This window comes from Salvia hispanica, chromosome 1 (genome assembly GCF_023119035.1).
Source record: "Salvia hispanica cultivar TCC Black 2014 chromosome 1, UniMelb_Shisp_WGS_1.0, whole genome shotgun sequence".
NCBI lineage: Eukaryota > Viridiplantae > Streptophyta > Magnoliopsida > Lamiales > Lamiaceae > Salvia > Salvia hispanica.
In genome coordinates this window covers 554577-575110 of record NC_062965.1, presented here as the reverse complement: position 1 = coordinate 575110, position 20534 = coordinate 554577, and the positions used below count along the sequence as shown (strand labels likewise).

Here is a 20534-nt window from a genome sequence, read left to right as displayed (position 1 = left end):
TTAGGCTAATAGTTCATTATTCATTAATAATATATAAATTATTCAAAGTTATGATTAAATATGTAGAATTATTAAAATATACTACTGTAATTTCTTACCTCATCAGTAAGTAATTAATTTTTGATTAATCTCAAGCAAATATGTTATTTTCCAAACAAAACAGAAAAGATCTCTATATATTGACTATGAATTAACACAAACAGAGTAGCATCTATATCCTAAATTGCAAACCAAAATAGCGCTAAAACAATCAATTACAATTATTAATCGTCTTTAAAGAAAAACACAAAACATAGGGAAAAATATTATTGATTAATAAACAAAAGCAAAAACAATACCATTGAAAAAGAAAAATGAGAAGAAAGAGAGAAACAAAGCTATTAGTACTATACATGAAACAAGCTCAACATATACACGAAAGCAGCGCTAATGCGATGCCACAATCGGTCAATATACTGGTTCGCCTCGACATAGGGATCCTCGACTACACCAACCTAGGCCTTCGCAAGCGCGACATTTTCCCACACGGTCCAGATGGCCACTTCCCCCGCTCATCCTCACCCTCCTCCTCCTCTGCCCCCATTTGCGAGGAAGAGGCCCAGATCGACACCCGCACAAAACTTTTGCGAATCCCTACCACGAGAAAGGCCTCCCATTGGTCAAAATCTTTGAACTTCAATTCTTTGTCGGGGTACTGGGACAAGGCCCGGTACTTCACATCCTCCTCAGACATACCGCTGATTGCCATGCGCAGGTTGTTTTGGTAGAGGGTGGCAAAACGACTGAGCTTAGGCCTCAACCGTTCCCACTGTTTTCGGCATTGCTCGGGAGTGCGAGGATTCGCCCCAGCCGGTTTGAGTGAGAGGTAGGCCTCACTAATGCGATGTCACAATCGGTCAATATACTGGTTTGCCTCGACATAGGGATCCTCGACTACACCGACCCAGACCTTCGCAAGCGCGACATTTTCCCACACGGTCCAGATCGACCTCTTCCCCCACTCATCCTCACTCTCCTCCTCCTCTGCCCCCGTTTGCGAGGAAGAGCTCGGGGCTTTGCCCTTTCCCCTACCCCCGCCCCTGGCCTTGCCCTTGCCTTTGCCCCTGCCCCTTGCAGTAGGCTCCGCCTCATCGGGAGTCTCACGGATCGGCGATAGCCCCAACTCCTCAAAAGAGAAAGTCTCGATGCCGGCGTACTGAGTCTCCGGAACAGTACTAGGGGAATCATCGGACAACAAATCTATATATGGGCGATAGACAGATTCCCTAGGTGTCCTCGGGCTCCTGTGCTGCATCGTCCCACCCATCCCCGCCATATTTGGCGTCATACTCCCCATCCCCATTGCCTCGGGCATCATCCCACCCATCTGACTCATCCAATTATACATATTGTAGAACATTTGGGGAGTAATCCCCGCCATCTCTGTCATTTAGGGATTCATCCCCGCATTAAAGTTTCCCTCCGTTTCGGCGGGAAACGTGGGTGTGTTTGATCCGCTCGTGGTGGGGGAGTTCCTATTGTATTCCATTTAGTAGGAATGAAACTTGTAGATTAGAGAAAGAAACTTGTCAACACAAGTGGTGTGAATGAAATGAAGTTCAACGAGCCGTATTTATAGAGTTTAAAAAAAATAATAAAAAATTGAATTTTAAGTCGGACGTCCGACCCACGCCACAATGGCAGACATCCTCCCGCCTGTCGCGCGGATATCCGAAGATATCCGACGTCCTCACGGGACGTCCGTGTCCGATGTTTTCCTTCACAATGGCGGACGTCCGGTCAGACTTCCGCGACGTCCGACCGGTGGAGATGCTCTAAATTAGATATGTGCTCAAAACAGTATTGAACCCAACACTAAATTTGGCCAACGTAATTATTCAAATCTTGGAACAATTAATTAAAAGCAAGCTACGAAACAGAGTGAAATTATACTCATTTCTAAACCAAAACAAACTTGCATGCATATTCACAAAATCCCAATATTCAAATGCAAGCTAAACTACACAAATACTAAGAGTTACTACGAAATTTTAAACCACAAAACATCAACGAGATCTAAAGTGCGAAAATGCAAATGTATTCCTTTTTTCTTAAGTTGTACTCCGCGCTTTGTGCCTGAAATAATACTATGCTAGTTTTCATTTAAAATCTTGTTCAGGAACATGTCGGCTCACAATGAAATCCGATGTATATGATCATTCTTCTGGAGTTACTCACCGGGCTTCGAGTCTTTGATGAAAATCAGCCCATGAAAGAGCAGAATCTCGTTCTCTGGGTGAAACAGTATTTCAGCAATAAGTAAAATTTTTTGCAGATTGTAGACAGCATATTAGAGGGGCAAGCTAATTCTACATTGACTAAGTTAGCACCAAATCATGTTGGCTTTCTTTTTTAATATGGGCAAAAGTTAGCTTCATTTTCTGGCTTAATGGTTAAAATTCATACAGTATATAACAAAATTAAACAATCTGTTTTCATTCTCTTTGAATATAGCCATTTTCCCACACCCAAAAACATTGTTTTCTTGCATGCTTGTAACTAACTAATGCAGTTTTAATTAATCACTTATACATGCTTCTTTTTCTCTGGTTTTCACATGTACTAGTAACATTTTTCAGTATATTCATCTAGCATAGATACTATGGTTAACCAAACTATCATCAGTTTCTCTTTGTTGGATGCAACCACACGGATATTAAGAAAAAATATTGTTTAGAGGTTAAGTTGAGAAAGAATAAAGTAGGAAAGATAGAAAGGGAATGAAGTAACAGGAGAGGTTATAAAGTTTTTGCCAAAAAAAAAAAAAAATCATTTTATTTTAAATGAGACATAGAGAGTATTAAACTAATATTTTATGAAACACAGAATGCAAAATAGAAGATCCAATTTTGGGGATATTAATTTGCAATTTACAGTCTCAACAGCTAATGGAAAATACCTGCATTATGGGAGCAGAGCAATACAGCAAAATCGAGCAATGGATAACTCTTGCTATTTCCCACAACTGAAAATGAGCAGAAATATGGGAAAGACATTGGTATCCACGTCCTATTCAATTAATAATCCCATCAACAGAAGCAAAGAAAGTAAAGAGAATTGCAATGTGAGGTTTCTTACCAGTAAACATGAAGAAAGGTTTGAGCAATTCAAATGGACACTTTAGAGGCATCCACTCATCAAACTCTTAGTCTGTTTTCTCCTTCCCGCTTTAACTATCAAACACAAAAATGATTAATGGAGAGAGTCTATATAATGTGGTGGTGAGGAAATAGACATGCAACTGTTTCTATAAAATAAAGCAAGAAAATGTATTCAATACTCACCTATTCTGTGTCCATCAAACTCAATCCATATGGTGCGGATATGGGAAATGTTGGGCCATTGGGAATCAGCTGCATCACTTTGTTCTTCAATATGTATTTCCGGGCAACCCTTAATATATAAGTATCGAAGTGACGTGAGGCCCTGCAGTGCATGTAGACTCCTTAACTTCTTGCAATTAAATATATTCAATTGCCTTAGAGATGAGAGGTTCCCCAACCATTCAGGCAACTCTTCCATTCCATAATTCTCTATCTTTAAATAGTCAATAGAGGTGAGATGTTGAATTGATTCTGGCAAATTTCCCCAACCTTCCCTCCCTTTCAATTCTAATCCCTCAAGAGAGCGGGAGTTGCATCTTTGCAATAAGCCTTCAACGGTCTCCATAGAACCCTCCATACTAACATCTACTTTTAACCTAGTACTAGCAAAAAGGGCCATAAATTGAGAAAAACCAGTAATAACTAAAATTGTTAGACGGGGCCAATTCGGCAGACAATCAATTATCCCGGGGAGATTCTTTAGGCTACTTAAATTCTCCAAATCCAGATTCTCAAGCAAGGATCCCACCATTTCACATGGAAAATACAGCAAAGCTTTGCATTCACAAATCAACAAACATTTAAGACATGTGAGGCTTCCTTGTGATTGTTGTGCACCAATATCTGCAACTTGTTCCAAATTTGGACAGTCTCTTATAATCAACTTCTCCAAAGAATTGAGGGTGCCTAGACCATCTGGTAGTTCTTTCAAATTGGTACACATTATTATAATTAACTCCAAGAGATTGGGATTGTTATAGAATAACCAATTTGGGAGATATTCCAGATCATCTATTCCTTCTATCCAAAGCTCTGTTAGCAACTTTAATCCTGTCTTGAATATGTATGTTAAAGGCACGCTCCCACTTCCCTTGATTATCAAACTTTTGAGGCATGACCATGAATGATTAGGAACAGTTATCAGTTGCTTGCACCGAGAGATCTCCAAGTGTTGGAGGTTAGGAAATACCTTCACATCACTTGCACCTCCTGGTTCTACTTCTGCCCACTCTGTCAGCTTCTGCATGTCACGCAACACGAGCCTTTCAAGAGCTGGGAAAACAATACGTGTCTCCTCATTCACTAATCCATAGAAAGAAGAATTTATGGACTTCAAATTTGTCAATCCTTCTAACCAGAGAGACTTGAGATTTGGCAACTGCCCAAACATTGGGATTTCTTCACATTCTGAGCACTTGGAGAGTTTTATCTCAATCAGCTTGTTAAGTGGTACCCAACAACCTTGAGGTACATTTTCAACTGCCATCTTCTGGTTCCAGGACGGAAATCTTTTTGACTTGAATCCTTCAATCACTAACTTTTTCAGATTTGAGTGTGGTTGAAGACCTTCCAACACATTCTCATCATTTGGAGTTTCAACTTCTCTATCTTGATCCCATCTCAAACACAAATCCAATAATTTTGACTTGTGAGATAGACTTGCTTTCTCAGCCACTTCCTTGCTATCAACCCTTTCAAGATAAGAAATTTCCAGTTTTCCTTTAAGACCATTCAAACTCCCGAGCTCCTCGATTTTGCATCCATTCTTGTCGCCAACTTTAAAATACTTGAGCGTCTGGAGAGAAGTTAAACTCCCAATCTCGGCAGGCAACTCTACACCATCATCGATATAAAGATGCCTTAAATTAATCGAGTACTTCAGAGTGTTAGGCAGTTCCCTCAATCTTCCTGTACATGCGTTTAACGTTTGCAACTGATGGAGTTCACCAATCCAGTCCGGCAAATATTTGATACGCGTTGACGAAATATCAAATTTCCTTAAATGTATCAACTTCCTTATTGAACTTGGCAACTTTTCACATCCATAATCTACAAGGATTAAAACATGTACACTATCGAAATTGGCAAACATGTTACCATAAATGTTTCCGTCGAACAATAGTGTACGCAAATATTTTGCCACTTCTTTTGGAATACAACTTTCTTCATCATGATACATGTATCTCACTCGGCTCCCGCCTTCTGTATTATTAGAAGGACCTGAAATTGAGCATGCAAGATCATGCACAAGATCGTGCATCACACAACTCTCTACATTTCCATAATCATCTTTTTCTGCAACTTGTAGTAGAGAGTTGTGCAGAAGAACTTTCATAAATTTGTCGCCTAAGCACTCTATCTCACTGCTTCCATTAGCTTCAAGAAATCCTTCAGCCATCCAATACTCAATCAGTTCTTGACTTTTGATTTTGCGACCTTTAGGAAAAAGGGAACAATATGCAAAACACTTTTTGAGTGACGGCAGAGACAAATTATCAAAGCTCAACTTCAAAATCTTTGTGATATGATCCCCTTCATTATAGGAAAGCCATTTCTCTTCGATCAAGATCCATTCTTCTTCAGATTTATAGCATAGTGCTCCACCAAATACATTAGCAGCTAATGGCAAACCTTGACATCTTGTTGCAATCTTCCTCCCTATGGCCTCAAACTCTGATGGAATATCCTCTTTTCCAAAAGTTTTTGCTTTGATTATTGACCAACAATCTTCATGTGATAATCCTTTGAGTTCATGTGTATAAAGTGATTGCATAGTTGTAGTGACTTCCATATTTCTGGTGGTAATAACAATTGCATTCCTCTTGGTAGAAGTTACGCCAACCAATGAATTGATAAAATCATCCCATTTGGGACGATCTTCATTCCAAACGTCATCAAGAATTAGAAGATAAGTTTTGTCTTTCAAAGCTTCCTGAAGCTTTTTCATAATATCTTCCCTACTCTCAACTTCAACTTTATCGGTAGAAGTTAAACATTTGAGGATTTTCTTGAAGAGCGTGATTGGATCAAAAATTTGAGAAACATGCACCCAAAGATGTGATCCAAATGGAGATTTTATCTTTGGATGATGGAAGACATTCCTAGTTAAGGTTGTCTTCCCCAATCCTCCCATTCCCACAATGGCAAAGATAGAAATTACACATTCATCAGTTGTGGTACTAGTGTTAATAATCTCAACTATTTCCGATACCAACTCATCTCTTCCAATAAAAATTGGATCATGTGAGAAGGAATCAGTTTCAAAAGCAGCATGCGGCAATTTTGGCACATCGTTTGCAAGCCTCTCTTTGAGGCCAAGCTCGGCTCCCTCTTTTCGAACATACTCCAATTTCTCATTGATTTCTTGGATTTTAAGAGCTATATTTCTGGGATGCGCACTATGACTCAAAGATGAGAAGCATGAGAGTACCTTTTCTTTCATGGGCTTGATGGACTTGATTTGTTTGGAGAGGTGATGGTAATTGAGTTCATCCAAAACGTTGTCAGCATCGAACGCCACATCTTCGAGCTTCCTCAGCCAGCTTTTGACAGCCCCACCGGGAACGGCACGGCTCTCAGCATCGTTCAACAATTGCTGGATCGTGTCTAAACTCCCAGATAGCTTTGCTGCTTCTTTGTCGAGACCACGGATAAGTGAGATCTCTTTCTTGGAATGGTCGATGAGGTTTTGAACTAAAACTTTAATGACAGCTGCGACAGCTTCTCCTTCCATTGTTTGAGCTTATAACTGATTCCTGCAATAGAGAGTGATAAGAATAATTGTGGTGAGCTGTAGCTAAATTTTACACTGTACACTTTACAGCTTCCCATTCAAAATACTTTGTTTTCATATTCATACTACTATTATTTTAATTCTTGCCTACAACCTTTAAAAAAATTGTAATTTAGGTATATTTCAATTCTTACCTCCGATTGAAGCACGATTTAAATTTTTATTAACACATTAAATTATTAATCTTGAATATAAAATCTAATTACTATAATTGAGCTCAATATTTAGCAATCGAGATGATCATACAAAACATGAATTATATGTTCAATCTATTACAAGTCCCAAACGAAATGTACACAATATGTTTCTAATTTCTATCTATTACAAGACCCTAAACGAAATGTAATTTACAAATAACGTGAGTGAGTTGTACTGGCAGGCCTAAGCCGTCACGGGTGTGAGTAATGATGTCAATCTAGTCCGAAACCCACGAGTCGACCCGAATTACCAGGTAAAATCATAGGGTTAGGGCCGAAAAATCGCAACCCATATTCAAAACCGGGCTACACGGGCTAACCCGTTTGTAAGGGTGTAAATTCGGGTACCGGTGGGTACCCAAACCCGAAAATTCGGTACCCGAACCCGAAATCTCAAAAATATCATACTCAATACCCGTGGTGATACGAGCATATCTCCTAAAATATTCCCCATATATTATTATTTAGTTAGTTATTGATCTACCATATCTTTTCATATTTATTAGGATTATTTTCTTGTTCTTTAAGTTAGGGTATCCATTATTATAAATAGTAGACATTGTTCATCATTCGATCAATTAAGAAATATCAATTTATCTTATTTTCCGTTTATCGTATTTTAATTTCTTTGTTTGGTTTGATCGACGGGCAAAGCTCCCTCGACTACCGTTTATCCCTAAATTTGACGCCGGATTGATCATCGGGCAACAGCTCCCGCGACGTTCGACGCGAATTATCCGAGTTAAGGAACTTCATCCTTAACAATTTGGTGCTTAAACGCAGCGACGGTGCCTAATCACTTCCCGATTCCCACCACTGATGAGCTGTTTGACGAACTTGGATCGGCTCGGTTTTTCACCAAGTTGGATCTGCGCTCCGGGTACCACCAGATAAGGATGCGCGAGGAAGATATATATAAGACAGTCTTTCGAACTCATGACGGCCATTTCGAGTTCTTGGTCATGCCATTTGGGCTGACGAATGCACCGTCTACATTCCAAGCGGCCATGAATAATCTATTTCGGCCTCTCTTGCGACAGTTTGTGATCGTCTTTTTTGACGACATCCTCATCTACAGTCCCACTCTGCTGTCCCATATCCGCCATCTGCACGAGGTACTGTCGATCTTAACTAAAAATCATTTCTTTGTGAAATTATCTAATTGCACTTTTGCGTGTACGACGGTCGAGTACCTCAGACACTTGATTGCAGACGACCAGCTTAAAGCAGATCCCTCCAAGATTGAGGCGATGTTGGCGTGGCCTGTACCTACTACTGTTCGACAGCTCCGGAGTTTTTTGGGACTAACGGGATACTACAGGCGCTTTGTGATGCACTACGCTTCTATTGCAGCTCCGCTCACAGAACTTTTGAAGGACTCCTTCTTATGGTCGCCCGCGGCAGAGACAAGTTTCGTGGCTTTGAAGGAAGCTATGTCTTCGGCGCCAGTCCTTCGTTTGCCGGATTTTAAGAGGACTTTTTACCTAGAAATTGACGCGTCAGATTTTGGAATCAGAGTTGTTTTGCTTCAAGATGGCCATCCGTTAGCGTTTTTCAATAAGAAGCTGGGGCCGAAGCGGCGAATATCCTCTACATATCATAAGGAGCTTTATGCATTGTGGAGGCAGTGCAGAAGTGGCGCCAATATTTGTTGGGTCGAGAATTTGTTATTAGAAGTGACCAGAAGAGTTTGAAAGACCTTTTGCAACAAATTATACAGACACCGGATCAACAATTTTACGCTCGAAAGTTAATGGGGTATAAGTTCCGGATCGAGTACAAAACTGGGGCCTCTAACAAGGTCGCTGACGCACTGTCAAGAAGGGATATGGAGGTGATTCAGGTGCCGCACCGGGAAGCTGACACAACCGTACCAGCCAGCAATCCCGACCAGTGCCGGAGATCCTCGGCATTCTGCGGGAGGAGACAGAGGGTGCGGCTGACATGATCGAGCTCCGTTCAGCGCTGGATCTAGGAACGGTTGATCCGGATGTGTCGTTGGTGGACGGGCTGCTCTATTACAAACGCCGCCTGTATGTTAGCAAAGATTCGCGGTTGAAGGAGGCATTGCTCCGCGAATATCACGCGGCCCCATCTGCCGGTCATCTGGGCATAGACCGCACATTTAAGCGTCTAACGGCGGTGTTCTATTGGAAGGGAATGAGAAAGGAGGTGAAGAAATTCGTTGAGTCTTGTTTTGAGTGCCAAACCACAAAATACTCGACCCAAAAACCTGGAGGCTTGTTGCAGCCTCTACCGATCCCTTTACAGGTTTGGGAGGACGTCTCGATGGACTTCATCACTAGCCTTCCTTAGTCCAGGGGGTATACTACTATTTTGGTGGCAGTGGACCGCCTGACCAAGTATGCTCACTTCGCCCCGTTACCCAAGAGTTACAATGCATTGAAGGTAGCCTCGGTGTTTATTGACACGGTGGTCAAGCATCACGGTTTTCCAAAGACGTTGGTATCCAGTTTTCTTAAATGAGGTATGGGAAGATATGCTACGGCTGAGCGGTACGAAGCTTAATTTCTCTACCGCCTATCACCCTCAGTCGGATGGGCAGACGGAGGTGCGGAATCGGGGTCTGGAACAATATTTGAGGGCATTTGTGGCGGATAGGCCGTCCAAATGGGTTAATTTCCTTCCTTGGGCTGATTTGGCATTGAACTGCTTTCATCACGAGGGGTTGGGAACTTCGCCTTTTACGGCGCTTTATGGTCGCGAGCCGCCGTCTTTGATTGCAGCCCCCCTTCGGCGGCAACGCCCCCAGACGTGGCGGAAATGATAAAGCAGAGAGGGGAGTTGATTGTGATGCTTCGGCGGAATTTGGACCGTGCACATCAACGGATGAGAGTAGCAGCTAATAAACATCGTCGGCATGTGGAATTTGAGGTAGGAGACATGGTGTTGCTGAAATTACAATTGTATAGACAACATTCGGTCGCGAGACCGCTGACAACTAAGCTAGCCAGGCGATTCTATGGTCCTTTCAAGGTGTTGGAGTGAATAGGGCAGGTGGCGTATCATCTAAATTGCCTGAAGGGAGTAGGGTGCACGATGTGTTTCATATCAGTTTGTTGAAGCCATTTATTGGCAGGGAGAGCAGTGCGGCTGAAGCTCTGCCGCAGAAGTTTGCACATGGCAGACCGGTCGTTCGACCGTCTAGGGTCTTGGATCGCCGAACTATCTGGTGCAATGGCGAGGCTGTCGAGGAGTTACTGCTGGAATGGGGCGATGATGGGGCGATCAGCCGAGTTAGGAATCGAGAGACATGGTGCGTAGGCGGTTTCCGGATTTGCTCCTTGAGGACAAGGACGCACCTAAGGAGGGGGGAGTTGTTACGGTGCAACCGTCAACTCGCCTAAAGGAAACTGGCCAGGAGCCGTTTGTGGAAGAAAGTGCCGTTGATACGAGGGAGAGAAGCGGCAAGGAGCCAGAGAGATCAATCGCCAAGGGCCGGTCACGCCGTCGGAGACGTCAACCGGATCACTTTGGCGATTTTGCCAAGCATTGAAGTGGAGAGTTTAATATTATTTTAGTTAGTTATTTTATATTTCGTGGCAGTACTAATTTGAGACCTTTTTATTGTTATTTTAATTATTTTAGCATCGAGCGGATTATAAGCTCCTTTCCGGGTTTTCTTTGTTGATTCTTTCCCGGATCGTAGGTCGAATCAACCCTAGGGTCCTAGATATAAATAGGCGTGTATTTTATTTCACTCTTTACGGAATAAAATATTTTCTCGCAATCTACTTTCTTCTTCAACAAACCCTAGTTCTTGTCGTGTTTGATCGTCGGGCAGCCGTTCCCGCAACTACACGTAGGAATCGAATCAAGGTTAAGGAGTTTATCCTTAACTAGTTGATACTAGCGTATCTCCTAAAATATTCCCCATATATTATTATTTAGTTAGTTATTTATCTACCATATCTTTTCATATTTATTAGGATTATTTTCTTGTTCTTTAAGTTAGGGTATCCATTATTATAAATAGTGGACATTGTTCTTCATTCGGTCAATTAAGAAAATATCAATTTATCTTATTTTCCGTTTATCGTATTTTAATTTCTTTGTTTTGTTTGATCGACGAGAAAGCTCCCACGACTACCGTTTATCCCTAAATTTGACGCCGGATTGATCGTCGGGCAACAGCTCCCGCGACGTTCGACGCGAATTATCCGAGTTAAGGAACTTCATCCTTAACACGTGGTATGTGAATTCGGATACCCTAATACCCAATGCGAGTACTCGAACCCAACCAATCGGGTACCCATAAACCCAGAATTATTATATTTGAAATTTACTCTTTTATATAAATTAAATTGTGATGAGAATAGAAATTATTAAAATAACACAATACTTATACTATTTATTGACTATAATTCTATTCCTATATTATTTAGGGATATTGACATCTAATATCACGAAACTTTCAAAAAGTTAGATTTTTCCCACGAACTTTAAAATTGGCAAATAATACCACGAACTTTATCCCGTGTTTGTTTTTTCCCACGAATGAAAAAATTCATGTTATTTTAATAGATTGAAGAACAATTTTGGAGGGTGTGTTTTAAGAAAAACTATCTTAAAAAATTGAAAAACTTGAAACTTTCAAAATTGTTGTCGAGAAATTACGAAAACAAATTGGTATCATAATATTATTTATGGGAATTTTTTCATTCGTGGGAAAAAACAAACATGGGGTAAAGTTCGTGATATTATTTGCCAATTTTAAAGTTCGTGGGAAAAACTCAACTTTTTGAAAGTTCGTGGTATTAGATGCCAATATCCCTATTATATAAAATAGACATTAGACAAATAGACACTACTTAATTTTAAAATAATTTTTTTTTTTGTATAAATTGAAACATAAAAGAGATGAATTTTTTAAGACATTATCTAAACTTGTAAATAAAATGGAGAAAGCATAACTAATTAACTATATATTTTCAAAAGATATCAAGTAAGAACATAAATAATGCAACATGAACTGAACACGAATGTAAAGAAGTATTAAAGTCGAGATAATAGAACAATGAAATGTCAAAGCAACCAAACATATAATCTAAATAATGTCAAAGCAACCAAACATAATCCAAATAGTAAACTAAGAACTTGATAACCCAAAATATTTATCACAAATACATAATTAATCATGTTTAATCGGGTATTAGTCGGGTACCCTAATACGGGGTTCGGGTACCCTAAACCCGAAGAATCCTAACATTAACTACCCAAACCCGTACCCGAACCCATAATTTCGGGTTTCGGGTACCCAAAATTCGTCGGGTATTGGGACTGGGTCGGGAATACCCGAAACTCGCGGATTAAATTTTCAGGCCTACCAGTTTGGGTCGGCGGGTTATGCGGGCTGGCCCTGGTGGGTTGCGGGTTAACCAACGGGTTGAGCATTTAATATAAAAAATATAACTAAAATTTTAGATTATATACTTATATGAAGTATATTCGGTAATATCAATATTAAATATAACATTGATATGAAGAATATATGGTAATTATGTCTCCTCTCTCAAATTGAAAGTTACGGTTATATGAAATGCATGATTTCTAGTTAATTGTAGACAGATTCATGTGTGCTATTAATTAAATGATATGTTTATCTATTTTATTTCAATTTTCAATTGCTATTATTTTCTTTCTCTTGATCACTTTGATAATACTTTACTATTTGCGACAATATGTTTTTTAATAATTTAGAATATTGGATTGGATAGAATGTAACATATAAGATTACTATTGACCCGAATAGCCCGTGGGTTACCTCGAAACCCGAAGATTTAGGGTTAGGGCAGAAAAATTATAGCCCGAAAAATTCACAGCCCGAATAACCCTCACCCAACCCGATAACCCGAGTGGATTGGCCCGAACCTGAGTGGGTTTGCCCAACTGACATCCCTAGGTGTGAGTGTACAAGTTTCTATAGTCGAAAACTCTGGCGGCTATTAGTATCTCCGAGAATCCGGTTCAACACGATAGAACGAAACATGTGGAAGTAGATCGGCACTTCATAAAGGAGAATCTTGAGGCAAAAGTGGTGGAGATTGTTAATTATGGAGCCTAATCTCCTACCATATTTAGGATTTGTTTCCTAGAAGTATATTTCCTTGTGATAGATTTATTCCATAGAAGATATTTCCTTATGGAATATGTTTCCTAGTTTGACTAGAATTAGGGTTCTCTATTTTGCTTATAAATAGAGGTGTCCCCTCATTGTAAAATCATCCTGAAATTATATAGTGAAATCCCTGGCTTGGCATCGCCCCCAGACGTAGATACACTTTGTATCGAACTGGGTAAACAATTCGTTGTGTTCATTCTCCTTTTATATTCGTGATTGCCTGTGTTTATTTCCCAACAACTGGTATCTAGAGCCTAGGGTTTTGAGAGGCAGAAATCACGATGGGGATCGACGGAAAGATTGCTGTAGAGAAGTTTGACGGATCTGATTTCGGATTTTGGAAGATGCAGATTGAGGATTACCTGTACGGTAAAGATTTGTGGAAACCTTTAAAAGCCAAACCCGAAAAGATGGAACCGGAGGAGTGGGAGCTGCTGGACAGAAAAGCGATGAGCGCGATTAGGCTATCGTTGTCCAAGGAGGTGGCTTATCACACGACTGCAGCAAAGTCGACGAAGGAGATGATGAAGATCTTGGAGGATATGTATCAGAAACCATCAACGGCAAACAAGGTACATCTGATTAGACGATTGTTTAATTTTAGAATGCAAGAGGGAAAGGAGGTGCAACAACATCTCAACGAGTTCAACATGATTACTTCGCAACTGAACTCTGTTGATATTAAATTCGCTGATGAAATTCGTGCCCTAATTTTGCTATCGTCCCTGCCTGAGAGTTGGGCTGGCACAGTGACAGCAGTTACTGCTGCAGAGACAAACCTAACAGTTGACAGAGTAAGAGATCTGATGATTGGTGAGGAAGTTCGCCGGAAAGAATCAGGATCTTCTACTTCTGGTTCAGTATTGAGTACAGAACAGAGAGGCAGATCGAAGGGAAGGCAAAATCGTGGAAGATCAAAATCCAGAGGAAGGAGCCAATCCAAGAAGGATTTGGATCGAGTTAAATGCTGGAATTGTGATGAGTTTGGACACTTTAGAAATCAGTGTGAGGCACCGAAGAAATATAAGAATAAGGATCAGAAAGAGAAGAATACAACAAACGCTACCATGTCAGATGACGATGGCGAGGCGTTGGTCCTAAGTGTGAGTAGTCCGATGGAATCGTGGGTATTGGATTCTGGAGCGTCGTTCCATTCATGCAGCAATGTGGAGGTAATGGAAAACTACGTTCCTGGCGATTTAGGGAAAGTATATCTGGCTGATGACGAGCCCTTAGATATCGCGGGAAAGGGAAACGTGAAGGTAGTGACATCCAATGGATCCGTAATAAAACTGAATGGAGTCAGACACATTCCTAGATTACAGAGAAACTTGATTTCGATTGGGCAGCTTGATGCAGAAGGGTACACGGTAACATTTGGCTGGAAGATTACCAAGGGTGCTATGATAGTAGCTCGAGGTAAGAAGGAGGGTACATTGTATACCACAACTAACTCCAAAGATTGCATTGATCTTGCAAGTGAAGCAAATAATGCAGATTTGTGGCATTGTCGTCTTGGCCACATGAGCGAGAAAGGGATGAAGATAATGTGCTCAAAAGGTTTACTGCCGGGCCTGAAAACAGTTGAAGTTGGCCTATGCGAGGATTGCGTGTTTGGGAAACAAAAAAGGGTGAGTTTCTCAAGAGGAGGCAGAAAATTGAAGACGCAGAAGTTGGAGTTGGTCCATAGCGATCTATGGGGACCAGCACCTGTGAAGTCCCTAGGAGGCTCTGAATATTATATGACATTCATCGACGACTCTACTCGAAAGGTATGGGTTTATTTTCTGAAGAGTAAATCTGATGCGTTTGATACTTTCAGAAAGTGGAAAGCCCTTGTTGAAACTGAAACCGGGCTGAAGGTGAAGTGTCTAAGATCCGATAATGGAGGAGAATATGAACTTTCAGAGTTCAAGAAGTTTTGCGCAGAGAATGGAATTCGCATGGAGAAGACTGTGAAAGGAACTCCACAGCAGAATGGAATCGCGGAGCGCATGAACAGAACGTTGAATGAGCGAGCAAGATGCATGAGGTTGAAAAGTGGATTGCCAAAGAATTTTTGGGCAGATGCAGTCAACACAGCTGCGTTCCTAATCAACAGAGGTCCATCAGTTCCGTTGGAGTTTCGGATACCCGAGGAGGTTTGGACAAGAAAAGAGGTGAATCTATCTTACCTACGTATCTTTGGTTGTGTTGCTTATGCTCATGTTAGTTCTGTTGAGAAAAGTAAGTTGGATGCCAAATCTATTAAGTGTACGTTCATTGGTTATGGAGGCGATGAGTTCGGTTATAGACTCTGGGATGAGCAAAACCGTAAGGTTATTCGCAGTAGAGATGTCGTTTTCAATGAACAAGTATTGTACAAGGATAGATTGGAGGCGTCGAGTTCCAGCAGTTCTGAGCCCCAAGTGGTCGAGCTAGACATCTCAAACTCGAGTGGGAGCAAGGAGAGTCAGAATGCTGAAGAGGTGCTTGAAGAAGAACCAAACACTCCACCACCGATTATTCCGCTGCCTAAACAGACTAGAGAGCGACGTGCACCTGATAGGTACTCGCCCTCTAATTACTATTTGTTACTTACTGATGGTGGTGAACCTGAGTGTTATGTAGAGGCAGGAGAAGGCCCTGATAAACGAAGGTGGAAAATTGCCATGGATGACGAGTTTGCCTCTCTTCTCCTGAATGGCACATGGGAGCGTGTGGAACTTCCAAAAGGGAAAAAGGCATTGCATTGCAAGTGGGTCTATCGAATCAAAGGTGAAGCTGATGGTAGCAAGCGCTACAAGGCTAGGCTGGTTGTCAAGGGATTTGAGCAACGATACGGTATTGATTATACAGATGTCTTCACTCCTGTTGTGAAATTGACTACTATTCGTTTAGTGTTGAGTATGGTAGTTGCAGAAAATCTATTGTTACATCAGATGGATGTAAAGACGGCATTCCTTCATGGTGATTTGGAGGATGAGTTGTACATGACAAAGCCTGAGGGATTCGTAGTAAAAGGAAAGGAAAATCTTGTGTGCAAGTTGAAGAAGAGCTTGTATGGTTTAAAGCAAGCTCCAAAGCAGTGGTACAAAAAGTTTGATGGATTCATGATGGAGATTGGCTATAAAAGATGCTATGCTGACCATTGTTGTTACTACAAGAGGTTTGACAAGAGCTATCTTATCCTGTTATTATATGTTGATGATATGTTGATCGCAGGAGGTGATCCAAAGGAGATGGATAAGTTGAAAAAGCAATTGTCTGAACGATTCTCCATGAAAGATCTTGGAGAGGCTAATCAAATTTTGGGCATGAGAATCGAGCGTGACAAGGCGGCAGGAAAATTGTATCTTTCGCAAGCTGCTTACATTGGTAAGGTTTTGGAAAGATTCAACATGGATAATTCGAAGCCAGTAAGTGTGCCTTTGGGTAGTCACTTCAAGCTATCGAAGAAGGAGTCGCCGAGTACAAAAGAAGAACGTGCTGAGATGAAGAAAGTTCCTTATGCTTCAGCAATTGGCAGTATTATGTATGCAATGGTGTGTACGAGGCCTGATATTGCACAAGCAGTTGGAGTAGTGAGTCGGTTCATGGGTGATCCGGGCAAGCAACATTGGGAAGCAGTTAAATGGATCCTTAGATACTTGAGAAGTACTACAGAAAGAGTCTTATGTTTCAATGGCAAGAATGTCGAGTTGGCAGGTTATGTGGATGCAGACTTGGCGTCCAATGATCTTGATGGGAGAAGAAGTACAACCGGGTATGTATTTACTTATGGTGGTACTGCTATTTCATGGACTTCTAAGTTGCAGAAGACCGTTGCTTTGTCTACTACGGAGGCTGAATATGTAGCCGCGACGGAGGCAAGCAAGGAGATGGTGTGGTTGCAAAGTTTCTTAGATGAACTTGGGAAGGAGAACAAGAGTAGCAGACTCTACAGTGATAGTCAGAGTGCTATTTTCTTGGCAAAGAATCCAGCGTTTCATTCTAGGACAAAGCATGTGGAGTTGAAGTATCATTACATTCGACACCTAGTGGAGATGAAAATCCTGCAACTTGAGAAGATACTTGGAAGTGAGAATCCAGCAGACATGTTTACTAAGGTGGTGACCTTAGAGAAATTGAAGCTATGCATAGCTTCAATTGGCCTTGAAACTTGAAGAGAAGGTTAGGCGATGCTAAGCGGATGCAGGGATGAGATCACGAGGATATGGTGGCGTAGGAGTTGTTAGTCTCCAAGTGGGAGATTGTTAATTATGGAGCCTAATCTCCTACCATATTTAGGATTTGTTTCCTAGAAGTATATTTACTTGTGATAGATTTATTCCATAGAAGATATTTCCTTATGGAATATGTTTCCTAGTTTGACTAGAATTAGGGTTCTCTATTTTGCTTATAAATAGAAGTGTCCCCTCATTGTAAAATCATCCTGAAATTATATAGTGAAATCCCTGGCTTGGCATCGCCCCCAGACGTAGATACACTTTGTATCGAACTGGGTAAACAATTCGTTGTGTTCATTCTCCTTTTATATTCGTGATTGCCTGTGTTTATTTCCCAACAGAGATACCATATGTCAAATCTGAAGACTAACCGGCGGACATATTGACAAAGGCGGTGAACTCGAAGTCTTTTCGAGAAGTACTATGCAAGCTAAGTATTGGTAACTCCGTTACTTAGCTTGAGGGGGAGTGTTGGAATGAGATCACATAAAATCCGGAAAATAACGTTGAATTGATTGGGAGAATATTTTGCCTAGAATAGAGTTGTGAATTAGGTTTACCTTTTATAGAGATAGCCTACACTATAAATATGTAATCTCTGTATTATACTTGTATGACATAATAGAATGAAGAATTCCACCGATTTATACTCTACCGATTTCTAAAAGCTCCCAAATAAACTTGGTAGACGGTAGTGATTTGACGGTTCTCCTAAAATTCAAGTGTGTAGCAAAAAAAAAAAACTGCTCTTTTTGACGATCAAGGTTCTAACTTCTAAGATATGCTTATGTTCTATTAAAGAATTACTATGATTTTTCCACTATAATAGCTTTTAAAATAATTAAAAATATAAATCAACAGCACAATTCCAGCTCAATTATATACCAAAAATCACCAAAGTAATGAAGAAGAGACATAAAAATAATAAAATTGATTCTAATTAAACGGCAAATCTGACAACGTAATGTCAAACATTCATTAATTCCAATAGTTACTAGACATACCTTAGAGTTCTTCTCAATATCTCTTTCTTCTTTTCTCTTGGAGATGGATATTATCTAATGACCGTGCTTCTTCTTCTTAGTTATATACACTGAATTGATTAACTATTATATTGCGCATTGTTTAATTGGACCCATGTCATGATTATAGATATCAATTTCAATTCATTTAGCTTTTTATAAATCTAGAATATAATAAATTTAGTATTTGATTTTTTTGATTAGATTTGAACTTTTTGTTTCTTGCAATCATATTTTATTATAAATATTTGTAGAGTGTATTTGAGAATAATAAAAATGAATCATTATCTTTCTATGATTTTTCTATAAATTCTCTGATTCGTTTGGATTCTGACCCTCCATCGCCACATAATTAAACATAACAAAATTAATTAACAGGTCATTAGTGGCTTAATTTTCAATCACGGTGGGCGGAGGCACAGTATTTAACTACAAGATGCTCTAATTATTGTTATCAGCGTGCGATTAAGAAAATATTAAATGTACAAATTAGTGCAAGCTATGCTGGAGTCCATTTTCACCATTATAAGTCATCAAGTTACTTAATTTTTTATTTAAAAGAATTTACTCCACTAATTAACTTTTTCTAAAGACGCTCAAACTTTTGTTAAAGTCGCTGAGTAAAGAGTTCAACGTAATGATTAAAATAGTGTCCCACCACCCAATGGAAAATCGTAATTTCTTCCTAAATGTATATAAATATCAAATAATTTTGGATAAAATTTTTAAAAATATATTTACTAAAATTAGTTCATAAATATTTAACGTCATTTAGATATTTAATGCAAAAACGGCCACGCCAACAACATAATAATGAAGTTGAAGAAATTCTCATCTCTATGCAATATTAAGTTTCCACGACCAAGTTTATACATAAAGTTTTATAATGATGAAAAATAGGTTATTTTCCCATATAGTTGTTGCAGAGAGATCGAATTTTGTATTAACCAACTTTGTAAGACTGCCCCCATCACCACAGAAATAACTCTAACATCATTAAGCATTTAGCGCACGTTATATTTATTACTTTAGATTTGGATCAATTATTTATTTACTTAATTAAATAATCAATAGACGCCTCTTAAAAATCAAAACGTTATATGTAATAATTTATTTAAACGTGATAATGAAAACATAGCTAGGACATAGTCCATATTAAAATAGAAAGACCACAAAAACAGTTTAGTTCAAAAAGCCCACACAATGTATAAAAGAAAAACCCATCTCGTTTACGGAACAGACGTGGAGTGGGAAATTTATGATTTGTTGGGCTACAATTTGAAGTGAAGAGCTGATTTTGGGCCTTCTCAAATGTCATCTCGTAAAGAATTGGTCTACTATAAAATAAATAGATAGGCCATAAACAATACGTCTCCTCTTAAGCAATACGTTTCCACGATAATTGCTCTTTTCTTCAATCAAATAAAACGTGAGAGAATATGAAATGAAAGGCCAAACATTCGACTTCTTTCATTGCAGCAAGATCTGTCCCTTCGTTGCCAACTGTGCTACGCCCCTGCGGGCATCTGACTTCTTTCATGGTCAAACTTAAAGGAGTGGAAAAAGTAGTACAAAGATCGTTCCCAGGCAAAATAGCCCTAGATACAATGAAATAAAACTTAGTTTAGTGAAACAATTCCCCCCCCCCCCCCTAACTAATTGATTAGGTTTCAAGTTATGAAAATCATAAAATAAATTGAAGAAATATTTGTTTAACCTATTAAAATTTCAAAAGAACTGTTAGGATCTAACTACCGATTGAACTTACTCAAACAGGAAATGTAAAGCACACTTGAACGATTACGTGGTTCGGCAAAAGAATGCCTACGTCCACGGAGAAGCCTAATGAAGTTTATTGATTCTAACTATCAAGAAGATGATACTCACACATACAAAATGAATGCTCTCAACTAATCACAAGCAAGAGCTCTAATCCCCTCAATTTTAAGTGTGTTTCGTTGTGTGTGCATCAGTTACAAAATACCAGTGATGAGCTAATATATGAGTGTACAAGTGGGAAAAACTAACT

General features: G+C 39.7%; 2 protein-coding genes across 3 annotated transcripts; both read right to left on the bottom strand.

Annotated features, from left to right (window-relative positions):
• Nucleotides 1–1897: 1897 nt before the first annotated feature.
• LOC125218530 (putative disease resistance protein RGA3) lies at nt 1898–5734 on the bottom strand. 2 transcript variants are annotated; one of them, XM_048120226.1, is made up of 4 exons: nt 3324–5734; nt 3118–3212; nt 2939–3048; nt 1898–2271 (listed from the first exon to the last, which is right to left on the bottom strand). In XM_048120226.1, the coding sequence occupies exons 1-2, from the start codon at nt 5539–5541 to the stop codon at nt 3160–3162; spliced, it is 2271 nt and encodes a 756-aa protein (XP_047976183.1). In that variant the 5' UTR covers nt 5542–5734; the 3' UTR covers nt 1898–2271; nt 2939–3048; nt 3118–3159. The 2 variants fall into 2 exon arrangements, with proteins under 2 accessions (XP_047976183.1, XP_047976174.1); XM_048120217.1 differs by having other exon boundaries at nt 2939–3004.
• On the bottom strand, nt 5549–18601 carry LOC125207119 (disease resistance protein RGA2-like). The gene is made up of 3 exons (XM_048106339.1): nt 18488–18601; nt 5624–6898; nt 5549–5579 (listed from the first exon to the last, which is right to left on the bottom strand). Exons 2-3 carry the CDS (start codon nt 6874–6876, stop codon nt 5549–5551), a joined length of 1284 nt encoding a protein of 427 aa, XP_047962296.1. The 5' UTR covers nt 6877–6898; nt 18488–18601.
• Nucleotides 18602–20534: the final 1933 nt, after the last annotated feature.